Source organism: Aotus nancymaae, unplaced genomic scaffold (genome assembly GCF_030222135.1).
Source record: "Aotus nancymaae isolate 86718 unplaced genomic scaffold, 86718_ANA_hifiasm-v0.15.2.pri h1tg000025l, whole genome shotgun sequence".
Classification (NCBI taxonomy): Eukaryota; Metazoa; Chordata; class Mammalia; order Primates; family Aotidae; genus Aotus; species Aotus nancymaae.
Genome location: NW_026988438.1, coordinates 29,630,796 through 29,642,867, shown reverse-complemented (window position 1 = coordinate 29,642,867; position 12,072 = coordinate 29,630,796). Strand labels below are relative to the sequence as shown.

At 52.7% G+C, this 12,072-nt stretch overlaps 1 protein-coding gene across 1 annotated transcript in view; it reads left to right on the top strand.

Annotated features, from left to right (window-relative positions):
• Positions 1-11,847, top strand: part of MINDY4 (MINDY lysine 48 deubiquitinase 4) — a 128,249-nt gene extending 116,402 nt beyond the window's left edge. The window contains exons 16-18 of the mRNA XM_012475127.2: positions 1,472-1,652; positions 2,200-2,272; positions 11,420-11,847. Coding sequence (XP_012330550.2) covers positions 1,472-1,652; positions 2,200-2,272; positions 11,420-11,468 — 303 coding nt within the window. The 3' untranslated portion in view covers positions 11,469-11,847. The remainder of the gene's footprint in view (positions 1-1,471; positions 1,653-2,199; positions 2,273-11,419) is intronic.
• The last annotated feature ends 225 nt before the right edge of the window (positions 11,848-12,072 follow it).

The window sequence follows — 12,072 nt, the reverse complement described above, 5'->3', positions numbered from 1 at the left end:
TTGAAGCGTGGAACGGAAGCCAGGTTTACGTGGGGTTTAGGCACGTCCAGCCACGTCCTGTAAGACATCTAATTCCCCCACACTTCACTAAGGAATGAGCTCTGCAGTCCACTTGAATGTCACACAGCGCTGGGGGGAGGCCTGGGGTGGGGGGAGGGGACACCGGAACCTTAGGAAAAGGATGAGCGCATTGTAAAGATTGTCCTCCTGCCTTCTGGAGGAGGCAGCTTTAAAGGGGCAGGCATTTCACTGGGGACCTGGCTCAGGCCCTTCAGAGCACAGCCCCTCTGTCAGAGACATCCCAGCCCGAGACGGGAGCTGCCCAACCATTCTCCTGTAAAGGGCTCTGGAAAAAGTGCCTTTCTCCCCACTGGAAAAATAATTCCCATTCTTTCTTTAATCCACAGGCTGTAGCTGTAAATACCTGAGCCTGCAAACATCTCCCTGGGGCTAGTGGGGATTAGGCCAGAATCAGCCTGGCCAGTGGCACGTACATAGCTGAGTAAACCAGGGCCCAGGGTCAGGAGAGGCGCCGCCCAAGGAGTCGCTTCCTGGGGGACTGGGGGAGAGTGCACAGAGGCCAGGCATTCAGGGCTTCACAGGGGGCCCTTGTCATTCCTCTTCCCATTGCAGGCAAGAGGCTAGCGATGTGCCGAGGGCCCTGGTGCTTATTCCTCCATATCCGTCCTCCCCAAACACACTTCCACCATGAAATTCCCCTGCTCGGAATGCTCCTTATCCAAGTGTTGCCTCAACCTCAGTGCCCTGCTGCATCCTGAATTTCTCTGGCCCTCCATTCCTGGCACCCCTACAGACTTCTCACTGAGACCTTTCCCTCCTGGCTCCCCAGGGCTCCATTCCTACCTGTCTTTACAGAACACTTCTAGTCCCTGGGCTCCTGGCACTTCAGGGTATAGTCTGTCTAGCATGAGGCTGAGGTGGGTGGGCAACCAGTGATGTGCCCCTTGGGAGCTGGAAGGGGGAAACCATTTCTGCTCCAATGAGGGATTTGGGAGATGCAGCCTGTCCAAGGGCAAGCAAGCTCTAGGCCAGTGGACAAGCTGGATTTGCTTACGGTGTGTGGGAAGACTTGGTTAGGAGGTCACTGCTGTGGTGCAGGTTGGAGGCTGAGTAGATCTGAGGAGGAAAGGCTGGCAGTCGGGGAGCTCTTGGATGCAGAATGGGCAGTACTGGGAACTACTAGATGTGGGGGATGAGGGGGTGGGTGATGCCAGGTCTTGGGTCTGTATGACAGAGGCTGTACGAGCAGCAGCAGGTGGGGTGGCAGGGCAGGGGTGGTCCTGGGAAACAGCACAGTGGCCTGAGCAGCATGGGGGGCTCCCAGCGTCGGACACAGATGTGATCTTCAACAGAGCCTCCTGAGGTCAAACCTGCCTTGGGTCAGACAGAAAAATGTCCTGGCCCCTTTCCCTGGGGCCAACAGTTCACATCAGGCCTCTTCCTCATCCAGGTTGGCTGCTTCCTGAAGACCCCGAGGTTCCCCATCTGGGTGGTGTGCAGCGAGAGCCACTTCAGCATCCTCTTCAGCCTGCAGCCAGGGCTCCTGCGTGACTGGAGGACCGAGAGGCTCTTTGACTTATACTACTACGATGGCCTGGCCAACCAGCAGGAGCAGATCCGGCTGACTATTGGTGCGGCCCCTACCACCGTCCCCAGGGATCCTCCAGGCTGGTCACAGAACCAGCCTTCATATCCATTGCCACCCCCCATGACAGAGAGCAGTGCAGACTCACTCCACCGTCCAGACTTGGGGGGAATCAGAGGGCGCATGCCAGCAGGGCCTTCCTGCAGGAGGTGGCTAGAGCTGGGCCTTGAGCAGTGGGTGGCATTAAGGGTGTCGGGTGAAGCCTACACCACATGGTAAATAACCCTGAATACTATCATGACAAGTTTGGATTTCTTCTTCAGGCAGTTGGAAGCCATGGAAGGTTCTGGAATCGGGGGGCAATGAAATCGGATATGTTTTTAGAAAGAGTATTGTGTAGCTGAAGTGACATAGGGGTGGGGACCAGTGAGTTGTGCAGGTGAGAATGGATGTCAGGGATGAGGGTGGGTCCAGTTGAGATGGAGAGGAGGGGACAGGGACTAGAAGGGGTCAGGTCCCGGGAGTGGTCTGTGCTGACCGCAGGGTGAGTACAGGGCCCTGGGTGACGTGTGTGTGCCTCTTCTCCTTTCCAGATACCACCCAAACCATCTCTGAGGACACAGACAACGACCTTGTCCCACCCCTCGAGCTCTGCATCAGAACCAAGTGAGTCAGGCCCCTCTCTGGCTTTGAGCCTCTCCCTGCATAGCTTTGAGGAGCTGTGGTTGGGGGTGGTCAGGCCTGCAGGAAGGTGGATAGGTTCCTGGACCTCCCTGATTCAAACGGGGTGTGGTGACTGGAAAGACACAGCTTTCTCCACTTGTGGTCACTGGGGCCCAGGTTCGGTGAGATGTGCAGTGGTGATGCGTCTTGACAGCTTCTGAGGCTGTCCTCATGGTGGGGGGTGGGGCTAAATAGGCACCTCTTGAAGCCCCTCCTCCCTCAAGGCAGCAGCAGCCAAATGTGGCGAGTACCATTAGACCTGAAGGAGGCAGGACAGGGGTGCTTACCTGAGGATGGGGGAGGCTTGAGCAGGATGGGAAGCTGGGGTGGCCTGGCCCAGCATGGGGGTGGCGGGAGGTGGTGCCTGGAGGTGCTGCCGGAGCGGCACCCTCTGCGTCCAGAGGAGCAGGAGGAGCAGGAGGAGCAGCTTGGCCACTGAACACTGAGCAGCGTGCCCGTGGCCTCAGAGCAGGTGGTGCCTTCGACTCCTCTGACAAGGCCCTCTGTATTTAAGGGAAGGCTGAGGCTCAGGCGAGGGGAGGGGAATGTTTGGTAACTGGGGTGAGTTGGGGCTCACCTCCCTGCTGCATTCTCTGAGTGGGCCCTGGACTGGTGGGGCCGTTGGTGTTAGATGTGCTCCCCTCTCCCCGGCAGGCCCTTTACAAAGCCCCTGGGGAATGATCTGGGGTCCTCAGCATTCACAAGAAGAGCAGGCTGGGAGGGAGAGGCCTGGATCCTAGTCCCTTCTTGGGGAGCAGTGGAACTGGTGGCCTTTATACGAGTGCGGACTCTGGAGAGAAGTTGCCTGGGTTCCAGCCCTGCTGTGAGCCGCTGGACCTCACCTTCCTGCACCTCACTTTGTCATCTGTAAAATGGGGGTGATGCGTACCTAGCTTACCGGACCTTGTGAAGAGTGTCTGGGACATTACTAAGTGCTCCACAGTGTTCATGTTCACTGTTATAACCTCAGCTACTCCTGATTTGCTGTGACCTCAGAGAATATCCATTTCTCTGCCTGTGAAATGGTTGAGGTTGGGGCAGGGGAATGGAAAATGGCGAGGCCCTGCAATGCTGACTGCCCGAGATCCAGGGGCACAGCAAACCTTAGGGTTGATGCCCACCACAGGCAAGCGAGCCCTTGAGAGGAGCTGCAGAGAAAGAGAGAGAGAACTGTTCACATGGTGGAAACACCAGGAAGGGGAGGTGGGAGGAACGCTGAGACATCCTCAGTGTGCTTTGTCCATTTATCCATCCATCCGTCTGTCTGTCTGTCCGTCCATCCATCCACCTGCCTGCCCCCTGAGCCAGTGATGAAGCATTCTTGCAGGGTCATGTGCCGGTGGTTCTTTCGTCAGGAGGATTAAGGGCACCTGCAGGTTGCTTTCCTTTCGTATACAAAGGGCCGCTCATTCAAAGTGATGAGAGAAAGGCAGCAGTGGGGACAGGAGGTGACACCAGCCTTGGCATCTGTGCAGGACAGTGTGGGAGGCCACAGGGCATCCTTCCTGCAGGTGGGCCTGCTGAGCAGGGCTCCGACTACATGCTGGACACAGCCTCTGCTCGCCTCTGGAACTCCTGGGACCCTCTCTGAAGGCCTCCATCTGACTCTGTGTCTCTGTACCCCTCCCAGGGGGTGGCCCACCACTTGAGACCTCTCCACTGCCTCTTCTGGAGTAACTCGTTTTTCACCAGAAATTATTCCACTGTATGACTCACCAAGCACCTCCCAGTGTGGGCCCAGGATTGGACCTCTTGGGCTCAGCCCTAATTGGCAGTTGTTTGAGATTGACCTAGGGCTTTGGCCTGTATGGAGCTCAGTCCAGAGTAAGAGTCTTAGTGTGTGTACAGGGGCCTGAAATGCCTCTTCCTTTTCTGTTGGCTGCCTCCATCTCCCAGGAGTTCCTTCCCCTGCCCCTTGGCCACTTGGAAGCAGATGGTAGGGAGATGATGTGGGAAGCAAAGAGGCTGCATGATTTGGCCAGGGCCCTGCCCTTCATTGGCTTTACATCTGCTCAGTGTTGTGTAAGCTTGGACAAGGCTGAGGCCCAGCATCTCCGTGAGCAGTCGTGGATGGAAAATAGTTCTATTTGCGTGGCACACGGGCTGAGGGGAGCCGGTATGCATTTGTGGCTCATGCATGGAGAAGGTCTGCTCCAGAGCAGTGGCATTCAAGCTTCAGGGGCATCAGAGTCACCTGGAGAATGTGTTAAAACACAGATCACTGTGCTCCACACCCAGGGTTTCTGAGTTTTTGATTCAGTAGGTCCAGAGTAGGGCCCAAGAATTTGCGTTTTTAAGGAGTTCTCAAGTGATGCTGATGCTGCTGGTCTCGGAACCACACTTTGAGAACGAGGTGAGTGACAGGTGAGGGCAGTGCCCTCCCCTCCTAACCCCCGCTGCCTTGTGGGAGCTGGGTATCAAGTGAGGCATTGATTCTCTGGCCCACCATAGGCACTAGGCCAGGGGTACCCTCTTCCTGGCTCCATTAGCTATCCCCTCATCCCCAGGTCAGAGTGTTCCATGTCTGCTAGGGCTTTGCTGACACCAGCTGCCTGCCTGTTCCACTTTCCCCATCAATCCTCCGTCATAGTGGGTCCACCTGGGCAATTATTCCTAGAAAAGCTGAGTAGGTGAGTGGAGAGTGCGAACACTGCCCCCATACCCTCAGGTAGCATACTGCTGTAATGGGAGACAGCAGGCCCAGCCTCATGGAATCCTAGTCCAAGAGGTAGGATTACAAAGGCTTGTGCTCTGTTTTCATCCCAGATTCTCAGACAGCCCAAAGGGACTAGGGAAAGTGGCCTCCAAGGTCACTGAGGACCCACTTCCAGCAGGTCTGGCCTCTTAGGGGTAAGTTCTGCTGTCTGTAGGAAGACCCCACCGTGTCAGGAAGGGGATACACATGACGCCATGGCGTGAGCTCAGGTCATTTCAAAGGCTGGAGTCAGAGCCCGAGCTGCTGATAAGATGCAGCTGTGTGCCTACAGCATCTTGTCCATCTCCTAGGTAGGCTGCAGGGTATGCCAGGGTGGTGGGCACGTGGAATTCCCTCACATCAGGTCAACCCTCATATAACCCCTGGGCTGGACAGTATGGAAGAAACAGCTAAGTAAGACTTGATTCTGCTCTCAGGGAGTTTGCCATCAGCTACAAGTCAAGTTCAGAATCAACCCTGTTAGAGTCCAGGGAAAGATGCACCACCCACCCTTAAACCCAGCTCTGTTGCCCTGTCTTCCCTGATGCACACAGCTGGTTGGTTGGCTGGCAGCTTGCTTGGCTCTACAGAAAGGCTTTGGGCGCCACCTGTTATCACCTCTTCTTTTACAGACAGGGAGATGGGGACCTTTAGAACGGAGGTGCGTGTCCCAGCCACACCTTGAGTCATAAGCTCTAGGGACTGCAGCTTAGTCTCTTGCTGTCCCAGCCCATTGGAAGGTCACTGAGCGGGCAGTGACTTCCCACCACCTGGCTTTGTTGCCACGGTGACATTGCACAAGCCCAGACTGCTTGGTTTTGCCTTCAGAGAAGAGCACCCTAATTCAAACCATCCCCAGACCCCATGTGTCTCTGCACTTTGGTGTGACGCAAATCTCGGCCTGAGAGAGTCTCCTGTTACCTTTGCTTGTGTCAGGAATGTGGGGTCTGTCCCCTTCCCCCTCCGTTGTACTCTAACCATCTCAGCAAAAACAGGCTAATTTATGGTCATTTCCAAACAAGATACACACAGTGACCTCTCATGCTTCCAGCCTAGCTAAAGTGAGGAAAATGAAACGGTTGTCAACAGTCCAGAGGAAAGGAGAAAGAACTCATAACCGGAGCCTGGGGCTGGGGCACAGATGTTTCTGTTTGGAGGCTCAGACAAGAAATTGAAAATGTAATTCCAGCTGGGAATGGTGCCTTTGAGGGGCTGAGGCAGAGCACCCGCCTCCCTCAGCTGCCTCCACTGCCTGCACAGCCTCCCATTCAGCTTCCATGCTGACACCCTTTTGCCCAGGCTCTCTGTCCATAGTGCCTCCCACCCATTTAAGGAGCATTCTCTGGGCACTGTCACTCCCCACTGTCCACACCAGCCCTCTTCCCATGCCCTGCTGCCCACACTCACCCGCCCTGTGCTGGCTCTGCAGTCATCATGCTGTGTGAGCTCCAGAAGGTCTGGTTCTGCTCCCAGCCTTAGTTTCCTCCATCTGTCCCTAGGGTCTAAGGATCCCTCTCCTGAGCTGCTGTGAGGTTGAGAGAAGAACTGTGGGAGCACTCCCTTTCCTGTGAGCCGCAAGGGCCTCTAGGAATGTGTTAGGGAGGAGGAAGAATCAGATGGCAAGTTGAGCCAGGGCTCAGGAGCAGGCAGAGCGAAGGCAAGGCAGGGCTTGGAAGCCTGAGCAAAGACCATGGTTTCCTCGATGAGTGCTCAGGAGGGCGGGGCCGCTCCCTAAGCAGGCATCCAGGAGGAGCAACTGACCTGGGAGGGTGGTGTTCATGCAGCGGCACCCCCTCCTACCACCTCCACCCGGAGCCTAAGCTTCAGGCACTGCTGAAACTAGCTTTGTCTTGGAGCCTGGCCTGGGTGCTGACAGGAACCCGTGGGTGGCCTGGCAGTCAGAGAACACTTCTGCAAAGAGGAATCTGGTTCCCATCGTGCAGGATGCTGGACCTGGCAGGGCGCAGCAGGGGTTAAGACCCACGGGTGAGGGATATCCACATGGCTCATCCTAGAACTGCTCCTGGTTCCTAATGGCTGGAGCACAGGAATGGAAACTTTCACTCGGGCCTGTTTTTCTGGGGATCCAAAGTGTGCAAGAGGAGTCCCTGGATGTGTTTCTATCAGTCAGGAGCTTTGAACTCAGGCCTGCCGTCTTCTGGCTGACACAGGCTCTGTCAGGCATCTTTTGCCCCATGAAAAACACTGTTCATCAATGCTGAAAAGCAGTTAAGGCAGGTGACCACCCCTCTGTTGCCGTGATGCCCCTGGGGAGACAGGGCCTTATTTTCGGCCATGAAGTGCCCTTCTCTGTGATTTTGAGTTGACTTGAACATCAGGGACCATGGTGTTTTTACGGAGCCAGTGGTCTCAGAGGGGTGATTTTGTGCCCCTGGGGTTGTTTGGCAATGTCTGAGGACATTTTTAGTTGTCACAGCCCTGGGGGAGGTTGCTAAACATTTCACAATGCACAGGACAGCCCCCACAACAAAGAATTAGCCAAAATGCCAAAGGTGCAGGAGATGAGAGCCCCAGCTGTAAACCTGGCTGGCTGTCAGCCGCCTCCTGCATTAGCACTGATGAGTGAGTCTGGGACTTTGATTCTGCTCTTCTGCTCCTCAGAGGTGTTTCCATTTCATCCCTCCCCTTTCTCTGCCTGTCCCCAGTTGGTTGCATATGCAGAGCACTTGTTACTTGTCCTTATAATTGACTCACAGACTTTTTGAACCATTCGAACCATTCCAGTCGGGGAATGATTCGATTCATCCCCTACACAAGCACAACTTGCGTCATGGCTCAGCCCTTTCAATTTTTATCATTTCTCTGCTTTGATTTTCTATTGTAATTGCAGACTGCTTCCCTCTGGTGTTTCCAGTACTCTCCTTGCATTTGCACCTGTTGACTGGTTGGGGAGGGTTGGTTATGTCTGTAAAAAGCCTCAAAACCAAGCCCAACTCAACAGCCTGACAGTAAGACTCAGCCACTGTGGTGTGACACAGATGTTGTCTAGTGGCACGAGTGTGACTCACTCCTGCACTGAAACATCTTGCCAGGATTCAAGAAATTTTTAAATTGGGAGCTCATAGGAGGTACTTCAGTCAGTCTGACTGGGTCGGGAGGGCAAAGGCTTGGAAGGATACAGAGGGATGGGGTGAAGGACCCTGGGGACCAGGCTGAGAGCTGGGATGTTGCTCTCCTTCCTGCCTCCCTTCTACCACCCTTGGGGAGTCTGGATTCAGGATGTTTTCCTTAATGTCCAAGATTTCAATGCTTACCCATCAATCTTAATAGAACAATAAAAGCTTTTTAATGACACACTCCAAACTGCAAAGATGATGAATAGAACAAGAACAGTGAAAGTCTCAAACCCTCATTGTGTTGCTGCAGATTGCTAAAGTGCTATTAACCCAGCAGATGTAATAGGTGAATTCAGTCCCCAGGAACCGGGGTCAGTCAGCACAATGCCTTCCCAGCCTGCTTACCTCCAGAACCTACTCAGTTGTGTAAGCCAGAGCAGTGGCCATTTTCCTGCTGGTTGGTCCTGTATTAGCTACTATAGGACGTAATCAGACTCCACCCCCAAATAGTAGCAGCAGTGGGCACTCACCACCGAGGAGCAGTCCAACTTTGCTAAGCCAAGCCAGTCTCTCCAAATATAGCCCTTGTGTCACTTATTTGAGCAGTGAAGATGAATGCTATAATGTGGATAAATTCCATCAAAGTGGCTCAACCCCAAAACCCAGTAGACTCCTCTGGATCCACTTGACACACAGAAGCCCAGTAAATAGTCTGAAGCACTTGGATACCATAGAAGCACTTAATTCTTCTACATCCCGTGGAACAAGTGATGATGCTGGCCTTTTCACTTCAAAACGATTGATGATGAAGTGGAGGTGGGGTTGTGGATGAACATAAGAGTGTTACTGTGCACTTCTTGTCACAGGTTAGACTAGGAATGGATCTCACTAAGGTAGTTCTTTTAGTATTTATTCTTGAAAAATCTCTTTCAAAAATGTATGCAGATTTTTTTTTTTGCACATCCAGATCTGTTTCTAAGAATTTGTGACCAGAAGGATCCCAGGAATCAAATGATTCAGGTGGTAAACGCTTTCATGCAGGCAGAAAAGGATTGGTTGCCAAAAGGCCATACAACCCGATTTTGAGTGAGATCTTTCAGCATCACTGGACGTCACCAAATGACATGAAGGAAGACGCGGAGAAAGTTTGGGACACAGTTGCCCCAAACAGTGTAACATTCCTGGCTGAGTGTGTTTTCCAGCATCAACCCGTTTCAACCTTTTATGCCAAGTGTTGTTTTTTTTTTTTTGAGACGGAGTTTTGCTCGTTACCCAGGCTGGAGTGCAATGGCGCGATCTCGGCTCACCGCAACCTCCGCCTCCTGGGTTCAGGCAATTCTCCTGCCTCAGCCTCCTGAGTAGCTGGGATTACAGGCACGCGCCACCATGCCCAGCTAATTTTTGTATTTTTAGTAGAGACGGGGTTTCACCATGTTGACCAGGATGGTCTCGATCTCTTGACCTCGTGATCCACCCGCCTCGGCCTCCCAAAGTATGCCAAGTGTTTTAACAAGAAGATACAATTCAGCATTCCTATTGGGACAAATGAAAATTTCTTGGGCTGTTGACTAGGGAGCACAATATAGGGCAGGTCTGCGTCTTGTGTCTAAACAAGAATGAACGTGACATTCTCACATTCTCCGATGGTATGCGCCATCTATCGTCACAGAGCCCTGGGTGGAGCCAGGAGGAGAATGCAATATAATTGCTCCCAAATGGGCTGTATGCAAATATCTTCCACACCAAACCTTTCTATGGGAACAAGAAGCACAGAATTTCCACTAAGATTTTTTTCTCCAAATGACAAGAAATCTTATTGCTCATTTGAAGAGAAATGGAATGGTGTAAAGTATTCAGACTATGCAAGGGGAAAATCCAGTCTTTGCAGATACGAAGTTATCTGTAACCAAGAGGAAAGTGAGTTGGAAGAACGGAGTGAGTATGAACCTTGCTGCCTCTGGAAGGGACACTTTCAACCTAAAAATCAGAGACTTTGATGCGGCAATTGATGCAAAGCACTGACTTGAAGAAAGACAAAGAGCAGAAGCCTAAGAAAGGAAGAAAGATTCAGTAGAAGTCTAGGCTGTGTCATAAAGATGGGGAACAGTGGGTTGAGGATGAACCATTGACTGAGACACCTTGGTGCTTCCAGGCCTTCTGTTGGAAAATGCAACTGTGTTACTTTGAGAGAACCTGTTCACACCCTTCTTATCGCAGTTCCAATGTCAGGAGTCCTAGACTTTCTGGATGTAGATGTACAGTTCAGTTGATGTGAGAAAAGCTTCCCCTTTTTCTTCCTCCATGGCAGTTAGATTTTCTTCAATCTAAAGGTTTTGAAAACAAGATGTCTGTTCCCTGCCCAAACCTCATGCTTTGGAAAGCATTTATGAATTCCAGCCTCAAACTCTGCACCGTAGAACTGCTGTGAGATATGCAACTTCTGTTTGCTAGTTCATATAGAGTCTTAGGATATCTGTATATGTATAATATACCTAGTGCCAGATTTGACATAAGCACTCCATCTTCTATTAATTTGATTCTTCTGAGTGTTTTCAGAAAATTAGCACCATGTGTTAAAATCAAGTGTTAGGAAATGTCATGGTCAGTAACTAACTTTTATTTTGCAACCGAAATTTTATTCAGTTGTCTCTAACCCTGGACCGCAATTTAGTTATACTCCGTGCTGCTTCTGGTAAAAAGCAAACAAAAAGCTGTCCTGTTACTGCTCACAGCCCTTCACTACCTTTCTGTGACTCTCAGTAAATCCCAGAACCCTTACCTTACAAGGTCCTGCCAGCTCCCCGGCCCCTCCCCACCCTGTCTCCCCGTTGTTCTGCACTCAGCCATATCTAGGACTGCACAGGTGCTTCTATAGTGCCAACCATCGGGCCCCACTGGAGAGCGGCTGGTCCAGATGTGTGTGGATCATTCATGTCAGTGGAGGGCCCAGCGGTGGCAGGTGCAAAATAGGTTGTGGCACAAAAGGATGCATCACCTGCCGACTGACCTCTCCATTGCTCTGGGGTCCTGGGTGTATTTGTGTTTCATAAGAGACTGGTGTGTGGTTTTCTGTGTGAGTTTGGAGGGCTGAGATGAGCAGGATGGAAACTGAACTATTCGAAGCCTCCAAGACAAAACCTTCAGGAAGTGGAGGAAAGAGATGGGCTCTCATCTGGGCCTCTGAAGCTTGATGTCTCTCTCTCTCTCTCTCTCTCTCTCTCTCTCTCTCTCTCTCTCTCTCTCTCTCTCTCTCTCTCTCTCTCTCCCTCCCCCCCCTCCCCCTTCCTCCCTCCCTCCCTCTCCTCACTCTACGCTTAGGTGGAAGGGGGCATCAGTGAACTGGAATGGCTCAGACCCCATCCTGTGACCGCTGGATGTGGGTAAACCCTGTGGTCCACCACTCATCACCGAGGATGACAGCTGAACCCCAGGCCTCTGGGGCAAGTCTCTGAGAAGAGTGTCACCCTAGCCTGGGTCAGCATGGCTGCAGAAGCATCCAGAGCCTCCCTGCCCCTTCCATGAAGGGCCCACCCAGGACCGTGCTGGGGACCCAGTGTGTTGCTATGTCCCCTCCCAGCTGAGCCATGAATGCTGGGTACTGGAAGGAGGTTGCCAGGGTTTCTTCTGCCTTCATCTGCATCCCTCCCATGCTCCCTGCTGGATGGTCCCTCGCCCAGGCCTGCAATGTGGCCCCGGGGACTCATTATTTCTGGTAGCTGGCTTTCTATAAAATGAGTCAAACCTAGGTCAAGGGCCCAGACACATTTGTTCTATTGCTGCCCAGGGCATGACCTGCACTGTCTGTGCTGATCATGGCTGGTGTGGGGAAGGTGGTGGGGTGATTCACTCCCCAGAGCCCTGGTGAGGCCCCAGGAGAATGGAGGTGGACCTGGAGGGTAGGCTGGACCTGGCCAAGTAGATGAGGGAGAAGAGCCTTCCAAGGAGAAGGAGGGACCTCTTGGCCATTATGG